Raw genomic sequence first — 18,647 nt, 5'->3', positions numbered from 1 at the left:
CTAAGCATATATTATGTTTCAATTTTTTCAAAAATGTAAATAAGTTTGCTATTGGGTTTGTTATTTGATGGGTTTACCTGGGCTGGAGTTGCTTTGCGATTGTGGGCAATGGACCGGATCATTGGGCTGTCCACCACAAGGGTTGATCCCCACGAATTCCCAGGCCCACTAAGTGGTGAGTAAGCACTTACATGGATATTGTGGTCCCCACAGAAACCTTGAAGTTCTCTTTGCCTCCACCTCGGATGCATTTCCACCTGTTCGCATATATAATTTTTCGGTATCTAACATTATAAAATATTTTATGCCAAAAATATAAGTTGGTATAGAGTTTTACTTTTGAGAAACTTCTCTAAACATTTCTTATGATGACAATATCCATATTGGAGGAAAATCTTGGACGAACTAATTACGTGTAATGTTCAAGTAAATAAAATTTCATTACTTCGTAATCTAATTTTCCACGAGTACTTTAAACGAACACATTGACACAATATTTATCAACAACTATATAATTGATTACGTGTATTGGTCTAGCAGGAAGTTCCATTATATTATTTTTGAAAAATATTTTTGCAAAAGTCAATTAATATATGCTTGTGTGTCACCATTAAAGCAACAGTTTCTTCTATGAACAACAGGTGACCTCCTCCTACCTTCTCTTAATTTCTTATCCTTTCCCGCAAGCCAACGAGGGTTAGTTTAGTGGTAAAGGCGTGTTTTTAGTGAACCCCTAATTCAAGTTCAATTTCAATTGTCAACCGTTCTTCTAAGTACGCGATTTGTAAACTCCTATAAATTCATATCAGTGACAGCTAGTAGTTAAGTGGCACACGTAATTTTTTCTGACTTAAAGTTGTAAGTCTATACTGACGCTAGTGGTGAGAGTTACTAATCACATCTAAACTTTTTGTTACCGGAGAAAAAAAAAAAAAAAAAAAAAAAAAGGAAAATGCTTGAGCGTGCAAAAAGTTAAATCTTTTTTTTGTTGGGTTTGTTGACTCTAAACCATAATTAAATAAATTAATCAAGTAATTTGGTATTTGACATGCAACTTTGTCAAGGAATCAAGTCAATCGACATTTGAAAAGCAACTAATTTATATTAGCATTATTCTTCCTTAGTCTTGCACAATGCACGCTCTTAGTGGACATTGCTCTAAAGTCAAATACAAGTACATTTGGACGGTTCTATTTTTAGTTTTTAACTTTTTAAGAAGATTGGAAGATCGTAAGTATGAGATTGTTGCTTAATCTTGTGGCTTAAGCTACAACCCTAAACATATAACTTTTTGGAAATTATAATACAGTTATTTAATTAATCATCAATCAAACTCAACACCTGCTAACCTTTAAATATTATCCCAAAAATCAATTTTTTTTAGAAAACAATAGCATTAATAAGAAGCTTCGGGAACATCCTAGGCCTGGAGGGTCATGCAAAAGCACATTTCTGGCTTGATGCAGAATACAACCGTTCCAAATCTAAAGATTGTTACAATTATGATCTAGTAAAGTCATTGCATCCGCCGTGAAGTTTGTCTCCCAGTAAACATGGTTCCATTTTATCCCATTAAAAAAAAAAGAAAAACAAAAAAACCAACCACTTGATATATTCCCAAAATCAATTGATTTTATTTGTCTTTAGTCAAACTCAAGAACGGCTAATCTTTAATTATATCACTAAGCCATTAAGTTACAAAGTAAATATAAATGCGTTAGTTTCATGTTTAAATTTACAGTTTGACAGTTTTACACGTGCCGTCAAACAAGAAGTTTCCGTACACAGGTTGCGGGCAAATAACCTTCACCGGCAGAGCTCCCGATCTGAAACACACCATCCGAACCAAAACAAAAGGTTTAACCACCGAAGAAAATTCAGTAGAAAAGACTGGTAAGGAAGGCGGGTGGAGAGGTACCTTGGTTTGCAAGAGTCTCCAAAAGCAACCAAAATCACTTGTGCTTGGCTGCAACAGTCCTTTGAACAGTCGAAACTCCATCCACGAATTTCGTTCGGAAAAGAACGTTGGCATTGTTGAACATGCCTTCTTTCAGCGAAACCACGATAAACTGCAAAATGTGAAAACCGAGAGAAAGATCAAGTTTCAAAGGATGTTTTATCAATTAGAAAGCGATGCATGCCGTGCAAGGATGTTGGTATGAAGTTTCGAAGATCTGAGAACCCTGGATACTTATTAGCCTGCATTTGACGCATACTTTTGGAATTTTGAATCATGTCGAATATGTATAAGTTGCGAAAATATGCTCTACTAAAGACACAAGAGAAACCACCAAACCTGGGAGTGGGGGAAATGAGTTTTGATCATTCTTCCAATGTTCTGCGTGTGGCTTAGATCAAGAGCCGCATCAACCTGTAAGTGAAATGACATCCCGACAACCACTTCATGTAAGCAGAATAGCAAATCGAGAACAACGAACATTGGAGGAGTTAGGTAAAGTGAAGAAGCTGGTTTTTGATATAGGAAAAGTTAGGCGTACCTCATCCAGTATATAAAGTGGGGCGGGTTTGAAGAGAAGCAATGCCAAGATCAGAGATAGTGCAAGCAGAGATCGCTGACCTCCACTCAGTTCTGACAAGGACTGTTTCCAAACACCCCCAAATGCAACACGAACCTCAAGTCCATCTAAGAAGCTGCACCCTTCAGGAGGTTCAAGCTTTCCCATTGTGCCGGGCAAAAGGGTCGAAAAGATAGATCCAAAGTCACTGAAGAAAGAAAATATGAAATTGAAATTGTGGGATAAAGAACGAAGAACATTACAAACGTAGAGAACTTATTAGCTAATTGTAAAGCCGCCTATCGATTTGAGAAGAAGACTCACCTGTTAACTTTTACCCAAGTAACTTTCAGTGTTTCCTTCTTTTTCTCATCCAGCTCTTCAATCACCTTCTTGATCTTAGACTTATCATTCTACGAAAGCCAAAATTAGAGTAAGTAAAAGAAAGCAATAACACATATGTGGACAGAAGAAAAGTAAACAACCTCAATGATGTTCTTCTTAGACATTAGGTCGTTGTACTCATCTTCTGCTTTCTCGAACATGGCCATAACTTTCTTATTCACCCTTTTCTCAAGGCTGCAAAAGAAGGAGAAAGTCACCTTCTTGGCACCATGCAAGATAATAGCATAACTTCAGAGGTTTAGAGCATATCAAATTGAAAATTCTTCTGTCTTAGAAGCAGGCGATAAAAACCAAAAATGAAGAGAAAGCGAATTCCAAGTCACGAACCCAGACTGTTGGGCCTGTAGTCTCTCAAGTTCTTCCCTTGCATTACGAGGATCCCGCATCGAAAAATCATAATCAGTCCCACTTTTCCCAAATAACTGCTTCTCGGATGCAATCCAGGCATGTTTCTCTACCAATCTATCAACTTTGGTAGAGCAATCTTTCTGCTCCATTTCCATTCGTTTTACCTAGAAAAATTTGAAAAGGGGGTAAGTTAGCATGTAATGGTATGGAGAATGTTATAAATATAGAGGGTAATTACCTCATTTTCCATTTTCTTCCTTTCAAGATTTGTCTCACTAAGTTTATGCTGAAGTGTTTGTTGCTCCTTAAGAATGCCACTAATTTGGGAATCACAATCCTTCATCTTCATACGACATGAGTTAAGCTCAGATAGGACACTATCATGAATATTTCTTGTAGAACCCACCTGCAAAGGAGATGCATGCACCATGAAACTTGTATTCAAAAGGTCTAGCCAAATCAAATATCAGTGTTTACCTTTGCTCTCTGTTCTTCCACTTCTGAAATTAGGTTGTTAATTTGTGTTCTCAAAGAAGCTAATTGAGTCTCTGAAGATGCAAGTTCCTTTATAACAGCTTCCTTTTCCATAGTCAGCTTCTCTTTTTCATTCTCATGCCCCTAGCAGTGAATAAAATCATGTCACACAAAACTTAACGGGTTACTTCAAAATCCAACAACTCATATAAAACCACAAAGCTAATCATAACCTACCTTGAGATTCTTTGAAGCTGATTGCATTTGAGCTTTTGTTTCTTTAATCTTCTTTTCAAAATCTTTGAGCCTTCCCTCCCGACTATTGTCATTCTCTTTGATTGATTTCTCAAGTAATGAAACTTTATTCACACAATCGTCATACAAAAGCTGTTTTTCTTTTGCTGCAAATTGTGCTTCTAGAAGTTCCTGCTCGATCCTTTTTATTAATTCGCCAAGCTAGTAACACCAAGAAATCATACCATGTCATCATATCAACCAGTAAAGGAAGTTGCAAAATAAAGCGTGTGGTTGGTATGCCAAGAGAAAGAGAGGACTGGACAAAACCTTATGATGCTCATTTTGCTCAGCCCTGCCCTGGAATAATGAAAGGTCATAGGATTTAAGTTCTAACTGTGCTTTAAGTTCCATGAACTTCTTCTGAAGGGGCAGAAGCTCTGTAATCTGCAATTTAAGAAGTTGACAAAATATATAACCCGTGTAAATGCTTCCAATTCGCAAAGAAATGCAAAAACATCCCCAAAAATTCTGTATTTAAGATATGCAAACAAGAGGGGTCCTAACTATCACAAAATTCATCTCATTCGTTCGTATTTAAAGAAAGACAACAAGATTCTTATGGTCAACCTTTGCTTCAAGTTCGGTCAATCTTCTCTGATGCACGGAAAGTTTTTGTTCAGTCTCTGCCAGCTCGTGAAGTTGCCTTAACAAATCACCCCCACCCCTGTGACAGAGTGAATGGTTTCTTAAATAGGCTGACAAGCTAGATGTAGACAAAAGCAATTAAAACAACTTTTAGAGAAATGTAAGATTTTAGTTACTCAGTGCAGCATGCATATTACGAAGAAGACAATAACTAGTTTGGAGCATTCACTAGGAAAATGTTAACAACAACAAGAATTTGAAAGGCAGGGACAAAAGCAACAGATATATGGCTATTCCATTTTGAACTGAGGAGAAAAACAACAATGACTTACTTGCGGCTTCCACCAGTCAAAAGGCCACTAGGCTGAAAGATATCACCTTCAAGAGTGACACTTGGGGTGCGAATTTCCTTGTTAAAAGCAACCTAGAAAGCATTCAAGGAGATGCAATTTGTGTCATGCACCCTTCTAAATATAGAATTCATTTTCATAAAAGTACAATATTACAGAATCATTCTACACCAAATCAAACATAATCAAGATGAGAAGCATGTGCACTGTTAAAGAAATTTTATACATGAACAAATTAGCAAAGTTTGGCCTACCTCCTTTGCAGCATCTACAGTTTTGCAAACAAAGGTTGAACCAAAAACGAATTCCATAGCACTCTGCAATAAAAATTGAAATTCAAAAAGATAAAATTCCAAAATCCATTGTTCGCGTCTGCATAATATCCCAAAGAAGAAAGAAAGAAGCCTACAACAAACTTAAAGTATTAATAATTGTCTCAAGTATAGAAAACACACATCAAAGAAATCTACACTCTATAGTATATGTACAAAAAATAATATCAGGTTTAGTTTTATATGGGGCTGCTTGATGCATACCTTCAATTCATTGTCATACCCAACCAAAGAAAGTGCAAGCTCTGCATTCTCCTTGCCAACCTGAAATTGAAGCCAAGTTTCAGCAAATAAGCTACACAACTGAGAGAACAAGGGTGGCGCAAAAGGGGGGTGGGTTCTATTGGTAGAGAAACTAACCAATTTAGAAGCAGCTTGTTGAACCCTAGGATGAACAGTATACGGTTGTATTTTGTTCAGAGGTATAATTGTTACTCTTCTTCGAAGGTTGCCATTCTGAAGAAGTTGTTTTCCTGTACTTTCTGTGTCTACAACAACATTAAACAACTTTCCACCAGCAGTAACCTGCGAAATGAATCAATCTAAGAATTAATACATTATCTAACTCATGAAATAAAATTCTTAGTTACAAATTCATTCTGACCTCTAAGGCAGTCATGGTGGAGTTATCCTTCACTTTGATAAGTTTTGCAACTACACCCTTGACCTTGGACCTATCGAAGTTATTCACAGGATCCCGATAGGTGAACTCAACATTCAATAATTGAGCTGAAAGATTTCGCATTTTATCCCTCAACTTCTGCACCTCCCCTAACTCAGACGCATGATCCTGAAGAAATATTCATAGAGCTAAACTGAGATTGAACTATTTAAGTGCAGAGAAAATGATCAAACATAAATCATGTTTACCTTTTGTAATGCTTCCATCTGGCCCTCTTTATATGGAACAGACTTCAGTGCATTTTCAAGATTTTCCAGATCTCTTTTTCTAGCAGTAAGTTCACTCTTTACCGCATCAGCTTCTTCACGTTTTGACATTAGTTGATTATTTTTCTCTTTTAACTCCCTTTGACAATGACTTATTTTTGTGTTCAGCTGTTTTAGTTCTGTTTCAGCATTGCCAACAGCTACTTTGGCATCACCCAGTTGATCTTCGAGGCATTTCTCCTCATTTCCACTGCTCTTGCCCGCTAGTACACCCTAAACATAGTTTATTTTTAAAACATTAGTCGCCTCAATCATAGTGATTATAATTTATAATAAATAATATGGCTTGCATGCACATTGATCATTGACAATATAAAGTAGAAAACCAACATATGGATACACATTTATATGGATACACATTTACCTGGTAATCCTTTTCATACTCATTCAGTGTCTGAGAAAGTTCCTCTGCTCTCTTTTTCAAATCAGCTGCTCCTTCTTCAGCCTTTCTTATAGCGAAGTCCGTCTCTTTTACAGACTGCTTCATGTCTTCAATATTGTTAACAATCTGCCAACATCAAGGATGTCATAATCTAATTGTTAAACTGAGGAATATAAGGAGTAACAATAGAACAAACTTGAAAGCGCCTGACAGCATTAGAAGAATCTAGCGAGTCAGAGACTACAACATTTACCTTTTCAGCATTTTTATTTTCAATACCAAGAGTGTCCTCTTTATTACTCAACACAGACACTTCCTTCACAAGATCTTGAGAAAGCGCGTCTACCTTGTCAGACAAAGTTTTTACTTCTCCACCCATTCTAGCCTCCTTTTCAGCAGTCAACTTCGACACTTGTGTCTCCATTTCCTGTATTTCTCCCTTCATCTTTCTCATATCATCATCAACCTCGGAAATCCTGGCCTTCACTTGTTCCAGCTCAGACGCTGCACTGTCTCTAATTCTCTCTGCTTGAACATATTCATGCGCAATGCAAAACCTTTTCAGGCGATCCAAGTCAGTGTTTCCATTAGCCCATTGCATATATTGGGCCCTTTCTCTCCTCAACTTGTCCAAGGCAGGCAGTATCTCCTGGTCAAGAAGCTTATTGATCTCATCAACTTTACTCTGCTTCTTCTCAAGTGTCTTCAAAGCGGCCTCTTTCTTGGTCTCATACATTCTAGTCCCAGCAGCCTCCTCAAGCATAGAGAGAATCTCGGGTGGTTTCATATTCAAAACCTTGGTGATGCGCCCTTGCATTATCAGAAAATGCGGGTTGTTAACATTGAGCTGCACTGAATGAAAAAGGTTCTGGACCTGACTAGGCTGTGCAAGTTTCCCATTGATCAAATACTTGTTCCTTCCACCAACCACAATCTGTAAAGCAAACAAATAGCTTCTCATCAACCACTTAGCACTCGCTTTGTTTGAGCCCAACAACAAAAAATTTAGCATGCAATTCAATACCATGGAAGTTATTAGCCCTCACCAGATTTTCACCAAAATCAAGATGCTTTAAGAAATACAAAAAAATCCGAAGTTGAACTAATAAAGGAACAGCAAATCTCATCACACACTTAACAACATTTAGTTCATTTCTACTCAAAATTCTAAAATATGGAAAGAATTAGACAATCCAATTAAAGGGGACTTACAAGCAAAACAAAATTGAACACCAAAACCAGACCCAATTGACAAAACCCAGAAAAATTCAAGATAATGTAAGCGAAATTGAACAGTAAAACGAGACCCAATGGTGAAAAACCCGGGAAACGAAATACCTGACGGGTGACGGTGATTTCGGAAAGTGCCTCGTATCCGAGGGGACTACGGGCGCGGTCTGAATTGTCGAAGACGATGGAGACGGTGGCCTTGGTGATTCCGGCCTGGCCCTGCTTGTAGACGAGTTCCTGGAGGTTGGCGGCGCGGACCTGCTGCAAATTTGTTATGCCCAAGACGAAGCAGATGGAGTCGAGGATGTTGGACTTGCCCGACCCGTTCAGACCCGTTATGGCGTTGAAATAGGGGTCGAACCCCGGCACCACCGTCCTGGTCGCGTAGGACTTGAAGCCCTCCAGGCATACCTCCTTGATGTACATTCTCTGCCGAGAACCGAGAACCGAGAACCGAGAACCGAGAGTTTTCGATTTCAATGGAGGGTGTACGGACAGTGAGAGATTTGAAAACCGTAGAACGAAGAGCTTTCTTTGCTTGTGCTTCTCTTTCCTCTCTGAGAGTCGAAAGTTTTCGAATTTTCAATCTCATCACGCGGGACGTGCAAGGCGGGAACTTGGCTCTCTCGATTCAACAATGAGGAACCGGACGACGTCGTTTGGAGTTCTATTGGACCGGTTTGTTAAAAGGTCAGGTTTGGGCCTTAAAACACACTAACAAATGTCAGAATGGACTCTAAATAAACCACTATGGAGTGGCCCAATAATTGAAAACGAATTCTCAATCCGTATTTTACACGGTACGTTCTGAGTTTAATTCTTGTCATTAGTGAATCACATGATGGTTCTAGCCCGTATTTCAGTCTTTTATAATTATTCAGTGTTTTAATATAAAAAATTGTTATTTAGTATTACGGTGTAGTGATATTGCTCTTCATTTGTAAGTGAAATGTCTTAAGCTCAATTCTCATCAAATGTGAATTTGAACCACATTATTCTGACTGGCTCGTTGTGAGACTTAACCCACTCTTCCACCCTTTAATGTGGATTTGTTAAAAAAATTTAAAAAAAAATTAGGATAAATATTACTCCCCTACAAATAACAAAGGGTAAAACAAAGTACATGAATTGATTAGTACTAATTAAAAATTAAAGCAAAAAGAGTAGTCTTGGGTTAACTACAAATGCTACACCAATAACAACTGAAAAATGTTATAAAACAAACAAAGATTAATGCCTAATACATATATCTAAGAAACATTAATCGAAGAAAATCCCGTAGAAATCCCCGTAAGAGAATCCGGACATTGGGTAGGGTACACCACATTATCATACAGTAGTCCAGCAACCGCCGCGCCAATCAGAGGCCCCACCCAATAAACCGCCTGGTTCCTGAAACTGCCGGCAACGACTGCCGACCCGAATGCACAAGCCGGGTTCATGGACCCACCAGAGAACGGCCCGGTTGCTAAAACGCTTGCTCCGGCCATGAACCCAACTGCCAGGGGTCCAATGCCCCCAAATGCACCATGCCTTCGGTCACCGGCAATATAAACAGCGTACACCATCCCAAATGTCAGCACGCCCTCCAAAACCGACGCCCCGAAACCCGTCATCTCTTCAGTGATTCCGTAGGTCGGAACATGCTGCGCAGTCCCAAAAAAAAGTTTGTCGCTAGGGTGTGAGATTAGGGTTAATATTAGTTCAGTTTGAAATCCTTTTGAAAAGGCGACTCCAAACCGACAAGATTCTCCGCTTTGCGAGAATCAAAGAAACGTCTATCTTACGCAAGTTGAAATCGGTTTAATATAAAACGTATTAGATTCATTGAAAAAATACTAGCTTGCATTGAGGTCCAAAAACTTACAATGAAAAATAGTTATAGAGAAAAGGTTTTTTTTACCTGTCCAACGGTAGTGACTTTCAAGAGAAGGCATGCCATGATAGAAGCCACCATCTGAGAAATCCAGTAGCAGATGGCAGTGAGGACACTAATGTGTCCTCCGACCGCCATGCCGAAGGTGACTGCCGGGTTGATGTGGCCGCCGGAGACGTTGGCTGCAATGTACATGGCCGAGGACAATGCGAAGGCGTTGGCAACGGCAACCATCACCAAACCTGCTGGATCTGATGATGCAGCATCCGGCATCAACTTCCCTGCCACATTATAACACAACCAAGTACTTAAAGTGACGACATTTTTGTCTCAGTGTAACAGACACAACATACACAAGAAATTAAATTTTATTTTCAAAACTTACATTACACTAAAACTGGAACAAAAACTTTAAGTTTAAATTATGATTTGCTCCTTTTTCACACGTCGCGTGAGAAAGAAACGTATACATTTTGGGATAGGAAGGTATTTCTGCTAACACGAAAAGTGAAAACTAATGGAAAGAAAGACTCACTTGACGACATCATGGAGCCAACAACAGTGAACACGAAGAAGAAGGTTGATATGAACTCTGCAAGATAAGATCGGAGGGCGTTGGGGGTGATTGCTTTCTGAAGTCGAGCGGTCAATGCAATCCTAGCCATTGATCCAAATCAAAACACGATGTTGAAGAATGAATTGAGTTCTCAACGTAATTTTAGAGGAGAGTTTTGGTGTAAATGAGAGTGAAAAAACAGCGGTGAAATCGAACAGTTAACGCTACATTTGTTCTGTCAAGGAGTTACTTATATATTTGAGCAAGCAAAAAATGGCAACGTTTTGGTGAAGGGTTGTGAAGGTTGGAGAGATTTTTCAGTATGACCAGAACACGGAGTGTTACATCACGTATCACTATACAAATGGTAGATATATGTGTAAAAAAATTAAAAACTTAAAAAGTAAAACTTTCTACAACTTATATAAAAACAAGTGATGTATTACTCATATTCCGGTTATAATGAAAATTTTCTCATGAAGGTTGATGGACTTTCGAAAAATGGTTAAACACCAAACCACGTGGCAAAGTACCGTTCGCGTGATTGGGAGGACATGGGTGATTGGTGGATTCTCTTTCCTCAATATTTCCTCCCCTCTTCTTTAAATAGTTTTCGATTAAGCTACATCAATGTTGATTTTTTTATAGAGAGATAAAAATAAAGTATGAGAGGAGGGAAAAGAAATGAAGTGAATTAAGAGGAAAGATAATCCTACTCTTGTAATTATACCGTTACACAACTTTCTTCAAAACACAAACGTGTTTCCTTTGTTTGATACAAAATTATCGTGAGAGTAACAAAATTGTGAAATATTTATAAAAATCAAATTGTGCTTCTCTCGTTAGGGGTTTCAAAAAATAAATAAATAAATTTTGCAATCGTGATTGCTAGGGGACGTAATTAATAACAACTCCCATTTTATTTGCTTTTTTTATTTGCTACATTTCAGGCCCATATTAACATATTTTTGTCATAATTAGTATGATTTTGGATCGAAATTTCGTTAAAGTGAACAATACCATAAGTTTTTTGTTAAAATTTACAGTAACAACACCCTCATTCAGTCTTATTTGGCATTCAAATTAGTTTTCGTACAAAACTACGGAAAGGGATCCTCTCCGGATCCCTTCTACCTAATCCTCTTCGTCAAACAATCCGGACACTTGAAATTTAATCCAACAGCTACAAATAGGAGTTCACTCTAAAAGTTATAATAACTTTAGCTCGTGGATCAAATTTCAAGGGTCAGGATTGTTTGATGAGGAAGATTATGTGGAAGAGATCCGGAGAAGATCTCCTTCCCAAAACTAGTACTAATACCAATACTGTTAACATGTGATCGAGCATAGACCGCATATAACTCAGGTGCAAGGCAGGAGAAGTGATCGCTTAAGCTACAAGTCATTCATTCAACATATTTCTTTTACCATATACCAACAAATAAAACATCATCTGATAACGAAAGTTTGTTGTATCGTCGAATTATAAAATATGACAGATCTAAAAACATATTGCAAATTAAATACATTACAATACATGGAACAAAAAAAGAACCAAATTAATTAACCCTATGATCTAAACTCAAGATATTAATTAAAATTTGAGGCAGAAAATAGTCTTCAAGAACTCCAAACAATCGGCAAGCGAGGCATGTCTCTTTCTTTTAGCCCTATATATTACCGCACTCTTCATGTACTTCTCCTGGTCATCTTCTCCCTGCATAAACTTCCTCCTCGTGTGCTTCTCCAGGTCATCTTCTCTGTACATAAAATCCCCCACGTCGTTTCTACCATAAAGGACATCTCCCACCCCCGTCTCCGCCGCTGCACTGCCGGATTTAATAGAACAATCCAGGGACAACATCGAAAGTCCATAACAAGGTGGTGGGTTTTCCGTCGCGTGCTTTTGCTCAGCGTACCCACCACCACAACCGAGAGAAAATTCACGGTGCATGATGGAAGAAGCGAAAAACATATATTCTTTCTTGTGGGAATTTAATTTAGTGAAGAGTCCCATATATATATATATATATATATATGTAGTTTTTTTCTGCGAGGCAAATATGTATTGTAATCAGCGTAGGAGAGGAATGATTACTCTGTTTTTATATCCCTAAACCTATTAGAACTTGGCAACTTAGTCCTTTTAGTATAAGAAGTCCTTTTATATTAATGTGTTAATTGGACTTTAATTAGAATTAATTAAGGGAAGTGTTATTGGCACTCCAAAAATCTTATTCTAAACTCCTCACAAATGTATTTTTCTTTCCTAATACAGAAATTTTAGAGTGTAAAATAAAAATTTTAAAGTGCTATAATAACAATTCCCTTAATTAATTTGTGACTAATCTACGTGAACTTAATTAAAACTAATTTATATGCATGTGATTATCCACTTTTGTTATGAATCATATGGCAGCTTTTTTTCTTTTTCGATCGAAAACGTTGGTTTTCATTCCCAAACAGAAATATTACATACTACATTAACCAACAAAAGGAGAGTTATATTGGTTTTCAAGGGGTTATTGCTGATCTCTTCCTCGAACTTGCTACCGCTCAAGACAAACTTACGTACAATTAGGACCACTAGGGTGACATCTCAAACTAATAATGTACAAATACCTGTCTTATGTGTAATGCATGATTGATTTTAGATGCCACCACTACAATTCAAGAAAACATGAAATAAAATCAGCTAAGGTGGTTTAGATATATATGTGAACCGAAGACTTATATTAGAAGACTCAGGGCAAAAAGATAGAGAAAGACCTAGAAATTTTTGGAAAAAGACTTTTAAGTAAATATATGGAGTACTTGAGTTAACAAAAGACTTAACGCAAAACTGAGGCCAGTGCTATTCTAGGATTCATACACCGACCCCACTTAGCAAGATAAGACTTAATTGTTGTTGTTGTATGACCTCGCAAAACTGAGAGCAGTTAGGGCAACATTTGTTCTGTGAAGGAGTTACTTATATATTTGAGCAATTAAAAATTGGCATAGTTTTGGTGAAGGGTTGTGAAGGTTGATGAAGTTTTTTATCCGAAATGGTTCATGAGATTTGTATAACTTTTCATTTTGATATCTGAAATTTAAAATCAATAGAATTGGTCCCTGACTTGTCCACCATCAATCATTTTAGTCATTCGGTGAAAAATCTTCATTAAATAAGGATGAAATGACAAAAATACCCTTAATTTTTTGTCAAATCATTTTGGCCCATTGTTTATTAAATTGAAGATAGTTTTGTCATTTTAATCTTTATTTAACATAACTATTCACAGAATAACTAAAATAATTGATGGTGAATAATCTCAAATATCACTTGTATTGATTTTAAATCTTAGGGACCAAGGTGAAGAGTTATGTAAATCTCAATGATCATTTTAGTTTAAAAAAAAACTTCAAAAAATGGTTAAACGTCAAGCCACGTGGCAATGTACATGTTCGCATGATTGGGAGGACATGGTTGATTGGCAAATTATCACCCCTTTTAATCTTCTTCATCTTTCCTCCCCTTATCTTTAAACGGTTACGATTAAGTCATGTCAGTATCTTATATTGATTTTTTTTATATAAAGATAGACAAAAAAAAAAGTATGCAAGGCGAGAAGAAAGAACCCTACTCATATGATTACCGTTATGCAACTTTCTTCGAAATACAAATGAGTTTCCTTTGTTTGGCACGGAATTATCGTGAGACTAACAAAATGGGACAACATTTATAATATTTTCAAATTGGGATTTTCTCGCTAGGGATTTAAAAAAATTAAATAAATAAATAATTCACAAAAAACCTCACGTAGTGAGACAGTGGTTTGTTAGTAAATTTATTATTTTTCACAACATATTTTAGTAAAAAACATAAAATAAAATAAAAAAGAGTATATTGTCTTTTACAAACTCCTAGCCTTTCAACAACTGGTAATTAATAACAAACAAAAATAACTCCTATTTTATTTGCTTTTCTGATTTGCTATATTTCTAGCCCATATTAAGATCGACGATTTTTGTAATTAGTATTATTTTGGATCGGTATAACAACACTATAATTCTGTCTTATCCGTCATTCAAATTCTTTTTCCTACAAAACTAGTACTAACACCGTTACATGTGATCGAGCATAGACCTCGGGTGCAAGACTGAAGAACTGATCACTTAAGTTACAAGTCATTCATTGAACATATTTCTTTTACTATATACCAACAAATAAAACATTATCTCATAACGCAAGTTCATTGTATCATCGAATTATAAAAAATGACAAAGATCTTAAAACATATTGAGCAAATTAAAAACATTACAATACATGAAACAAAAAAAAGAACCAAATTGACTAACCCTATGACCTAAACTCGAGCTATTAAAATTTGAGGCAGAAAATAGTCGTCAAGAACTCCAAACAACCAGCAAGCGAGGCACGTCTCTTTCTTTTAGCCCTATATATTACCGCACTCTTCATGTACTTCTCCAGGTTATCTTCTCTCTGCATAAACTTCTTCGTCCTGTGCTTCTCCACATCTTGTCTGTAAATAAAATCCCTCACGTCCTTTTTACTATAAAGGACATCTCCCACCCCCGTGTACGTATAATCCCTCACGTCCTTTTTACTATAAGGGACATCTTCCACCCCTGTCTCCGCCGCAGCACTGCCGGATTTAGTAGAACAAGCTAGGGACAACATCGAAAGTCCATAACAAGGTGGTGGGTTTTCTGTCGCATGCTTTTGCTCTGTGTACCCACCACCACGACCGGGAGAAAATTCACTGTGCATGATGGAAGACGCGAAAAACATATATTCAATTTTTTCTTGTGGGAATTTAATTTAGTGAAGAGTCCCATACATTATATATATATACAGTTTTTTTCTGTGAGGCATATATGTATTTTAATTAGCATAGGAGGAGGAATGATTATTCTGTTTTTATATCCTAAACCTGTTAGAACTTGGCTACTAAAATGTAATTAGCCCTTTTAGGATAAGAAGTCCTTGTATGTTTATGTTTTTTACTTGGCAATTGCCAGCTAAAAGAGAGATTAATCCACGTGGACTTAATTAAAATTAATTAATATGTATTCACTTTGTTATGAATCATATGGCAGGTTCATTTTGAAAACGTTGGATTTCATCCCCAAACAGAAAGATTACAAACTCGTTTGGAAGTTATTTTAAAGTGGCGGAAAACGTTTTTGATGAAATTATTTATGGAACCAATCCTTAATAATAAAAATGTAAATGAATAATGAAATAACATTAAAGGAGCCACTTTAAGTGCTTTTAGAATTTAAAAATATTTTCTCAAAAGATGTTTTCACTCATTTTAAAAGAACTTCCAAACGAACCCTACATACTATGTCAACCAACAAAAGAGAGAGAGCCGGAAGGCAAGCTTGGACCTCTAAAAAACCCTCCGCCTTGAAAACCCTCGAATTGAGAGTTATGTTAGTTCACTTATGTACAACAGGGACCCTTACAGTCATATCTCAAACTAATCATGTACGAACAAGTGTTTTAAGTGCATTGCATGATTGATATGAGAATCCACCATGGTGACATTCCTATTGCATAAAAGTCCTTCGCGTGATCCTCGCATCAATTGAAAAAATCGAATAGAAAGAGAGAAAAATACACTAAAAACCTTTCTAGTCCATCTGTCAGCAATTCCTCTTAGTGGGCGATCTGTAAAAACCAAAAAAAAAGACTAAGACACCTTAGTATGTCCTCTAAGGCTTGAGGTATGCCCTGCCCCTCCCGGGGGGGGGGGAGGCTCCCCTTCCCCCTAAACTTTAAAAAAACAAGCACACAACAATGTATCCAATTAGAAGTGAAATATTTTCAAAATTAAAATGTCTCCAATCCTCACTGCAATGGAAAAGGATAAGAATCTATATAGATTGAGGTTTATACAGAATCACAGATTAATATTAAGCAACTGTATAGACGATTTCCCTTGTATGTGACATCAAACCATTTTACAACAATGGCGGCAGCTCACACACATTAAACCCTAGTGAAATGATGCTTAGCTTAAATCCTACAACGCCTGCATCTCCATATTGGTGTGGCCATTATTGCTGGTAGAGGATGGTGCAGCAGAGTCCTGGTTGTCGTCAGCAGACTTCATCTGTTGAACTTGGGGTGGGTTGACGACAGTCATTGGCATCACAGCATTGTCCGAGAGGCGTCCCTTCATCTCCCGGTGCTCTTGGCACAAGGCGCACCAGTGCAAGCAGCAGTGTGTCAAGCATGGGTCACACGGCGAGTTCTGCAGTCAACAACGCAATCAAGCATCCAGCAAGCTTCAGTTAAGAAAAATATATTCCACATGACATAAACTTGAGATACGGACAAACAAAAGGTTACCTTTAGATGATACTTCTTCTGCAAGGATTGCCGGACAAGACCTGTATATATCCCACACATCCACCAAGAAAATAACAGACCCTCGCAAATAAGAAATGAAGTCCTTGGGTCAATGCCATGGAAGATTGCAGTTAAAGCTGCCAGAGCCATACCACCTTCAATACAAACGGCATGACAAATGCAAGGTCTGTTCCAAGGGACATCGTCTCTTAGGCTCTCAACATTGCGCCCAAACAGAACACATGGACAAAATAACCCTGTCAAGCCTGAAGAGGCAACAAAAGGCAGTGTTATTAGTAGACCATGTTTTTATATTGCAGAAATGAATTACTGGAACTAGAGTCTAGATTCACAGCACAGTAGTACAAGCAAAGACGTTCATGCTTATCAATCACAGGACTATGGTCAACCAATTGAATGGGCAGAAACATCCTACTTGATAAAGTTAGAGGCAGCATTCAGAGCATAAGACGAATAAACTGTAATAAAAGAATATGAAACAGGGCAATGCTAGAGTTATAAATTTCAAACTTTGAAAGGCAAGCATGATAGCTTGTTCCGAGCATTCAATATTCCAGAGACAAACTCCAATAGACGAAATATACCCCAGAAAAATCGAAAGGAAGAAGGCATCTTATCAAATGTAGCCATAAGCATCATAGAATTTAACACATGCACTGCTATAGTTGCGCCTTTGTGAAAAAAAAACCCTATTGCAAGGGCTTTGCGCTTTGTTTATGAGGCAAGCTCAGTGGGACACCAAATCCCCCGCAAAAGCAAAAGATCAAAATAAAAGGAAATCAAAGGTAAGCGTAAACTTCATACTGCATCACTGTACAAGAAATGAAAAGCTAGTTCCTATATCAACTTACAACTTTCTCTATCTTCAGCACAGCCAAAAATTCCGGTTGTCCAAGGCTCATCTGCAGGGGCCTGATAGCTGTCGGGTAAAGGCTGTCCACATTCGTTACACCTGTGAACATTCAACTGGCCCGTAACACACAAGATCAGTTGCCGAATCACATTCTCATCCGATCCAACGACTTAAAATTACTACCCTCCAATGCAAACGAACTCACATGTGAAATTCACAAATTCATCAACATCTACCCCATAAACCTACAACATAAATGTAGTTGATCAACCATATTCAAGTTGTAGCCAAAACCAACTAGTCGTCCTCTTTCGAAAACTACGAAAATTCTAGATCTGAACAATTCTTTGAGGTACCAATACGACTTCAAAAATCTGATTTACATCTTATCCCAGAAATGGCATTATACAAATTACAAAGCACCAATTTTTTTACTATAAATTTCTTCAATCCCTCCAAAAACCTTCTAATCAGAAAATACATACAAAAAGTAGAAAAATTTAACAATCCAAACCAAATCCCACCAACACAAGTTTTAACGAAATGCAATTCATACAAAATCATACAGGAAAACAAATGGGATATTAGCAACGGAGTTTCCAGAGCAAACCCATGTCAAATTAACAAAAAATACGACGAATTGGTCTAGAGAGAGAGAGAGAGAGAGAGAGAGAGTGGTGTGAGAAACCTGAGGAACTTCGATGGGCTGATTGAGCTCGCCGGGATTAATGTCCTCCGCCGGCGCTTGTTCTTTCGTCAGCTTCACATACCGCGAGTGCGCAGTCCCATCCGCCATCCGATCTGCTCTGCTCTCTCCGGCACCGCTTTGGGAAAACCCGGGACTAATTAGTGAGGGAAGATCCGGACTGGGACTAGATTTACGTGGGTCAACTTTTGTCTTCTTAACGCTTATTTAAAAACTCGTCTTTGCGAGTCTCGCTCTTCGCTTCGGCCTTCGGATTTGTTTGGATTGCTGTCTTCTTTCCCGTCGTTCGGTGTAATACGACTTGTCGATGTCCGCCGACAAATGTTGTTGCATACGATGTCGTTTCAAGAGACGGACCATTTTTTTTTTTTTTTGGAAACTAGGAACTTCATTCCGGGGCTAAG

General features: G+C 37.6%; 3 protein-coding genes across 3 annotated transcripts; all 3 read right to left on the bottom strand.

Annotated features, from left to right (window-relative positions):
• Positions 1-1,647: 1,647 nt before the first annotated feature.
• Positions 1,648-8,363, bottom strand: LOC137721313 (structural maintenance of chromosomes protein 2-1-like). The gene is made up of 21 exons (XM_068460413.1): positions 7,976-8,363; positions 6,891-7,571; positions 6,620-6,763; positions 6,178-6,468; positions 5,912-6,097; positions 5,668-5,832; positions 5,512-5,571; positions 5,230-5,292; positions 4,958-5,049; positions 4,608-4,704; positions 4,308-4,424; positions 3,981-4,199; positions 3,747-3,887; positions 3,508-3,675; positions 3,249-3,433; positions 3,002-3,095; positions 2,841-2,929; positions 2,499-2,724; positions 2,297-2,371; positions 1,919-2,069; positions 1,648-1,826 (listed from the first exon to the last, which is right to left on the bottom strand). Exons 1-20 carry the CDS (start codon positions 8,291-8,293, stop codon positions 1,953-1,955), a joined length of 3,528 nt encoding a protein of 1,175 aa, XP_068316514.1. The 5' UTR covers positions 8,294-8,363; the 3' UTR covers positions 1,648-1,826; positions 1,919-1,952.
• Positions 8,364-9,117: 754 nt separating this feature from the next.
• Positions 9,118-10,442, bottom strand: LOC137721165 (probable aquaporin TIP5-1). Its single transcript, XM_068460272.1, has 3 exons — positions 10,279-10,442; positions 9,771-10,024; positions 9,118-9,513 (listed from the first exon to the last, which is right to left on the bottom strand). Exons 1-3 carry the CDS (start codon positions 10,406-10,408, stop codon positions 9,118-9,120), a joined length of 780 nt encoding a protein of 259 aa, XP_068316373.1. The 5' UTR covers positions 10,409-10,442.
• Positions 10,443-16,109: 5,667 nt separating this feature from the next.
• Positions 16,110-18,508, bottom strand: LOC137720696 (cell number regulator 6-like). Its single transcript, XM_068459795.1, has 4 exons — positions 18,226-18,508; positions 17,536-17,650; positions 16,664-16,929; positions 16,110-16,565 (listed from the first exon to the last, which is right to left on the bottom strand). The coding sequence occupies exons 1-4, from the start codon at positions 18,331-18,333 to the stop codon at positions 16,335-16,337; spliced, it is 720 nt and encodes a 239-aa protein (XP_068315896.1). The 5' UTR covers positions 18,334-18,508; the 3' UTR covers positions 16,110-16,334.
• Between the last annotated feature and the right edge of the window lie 139 nt (positions 18,509-18,647).

This window comes from Pyrus communis, chromosome 16 (genome assembly GCF_963583255.1).
Source record: "Pyrus communis chromosome 16, drPyrComm1.1, whole genome shotgun sequence".
Lineage (NCBI taxonomy): Eukaryota > Viridiplantae > Streptophyta > Magnoliopsida > Rosales > Rosaceae > Pyrus > Pyrus communis.
This window is presented reverse-complemented; position numbering and strand designations above follow the sequence as displayed.

Bases quoted from the DNA above. Each gene is read 5' to 3' on its own strand.
- LOC137721313 (XM_068460413.1), bottom strand. From the start codon at position 8,293: ATGTACATCAAGGAGGTATGCCTGGAGGGCTTCAAGTCCTACGCGACC. The intron at 3,096-3,248 runs GTTCGTGACTTG...CTTCTTTTGCAG, and splicing joins CTACAGGCCCAACAGTCTGG to CCTTGAGAAAAGGGTGAATA. The intron at 2,725-2,840 runs GTGAGTCTTCTT...TTCTTTCTTCAG, and splicing joins ACTTGGGTAAAAGTTAACAG to TGACTTTGGATCTATCTTTT.
- LOC137721165 (XM_068460272.1), bottom strand. From the start codon at position 10,408: ATGGCTAGGATTGCATTGACCGCTCGACTTCAGAAAGCAATCACCCCC. The intron at 10,025-10,278 runs GTGAGTCTTTCT...ATAATGTGGCAG, and splicing joins TGGCTCCATGATGTCGTCAA to GGAAGTTGATGCCGGATGCT. The intron at 9,514-9,770 runs GTAAAAAAAACC...GGGACTGCGCAG, and splicing joins AAGTCACTACCGTTGGACAG to CATGTTCCGACCTACGGAAT.
- LOC137720696 (XM_068459795.1), bottom strand. From the start codon at position 18,333: ATGGCGGATGGGACTGCGCACTCGCGGTATGTGAAGCTGACGAAAGAA. The intron at 17,651-18,225 runs GTTTCTCACACC...GTTACGGGCCAG, and splicing joins AGCCCATCGAAGTTCCTCAG to TTGAATGTTCACAGGTGTAA. The intron at 16,930-17,535 runs GTAAGTTGATAT...TTGCCTCTTCAG, and splicing joins TGCTGAAGATAGAGAAAGTT to GCTTGACAGGGTTATTTTGT.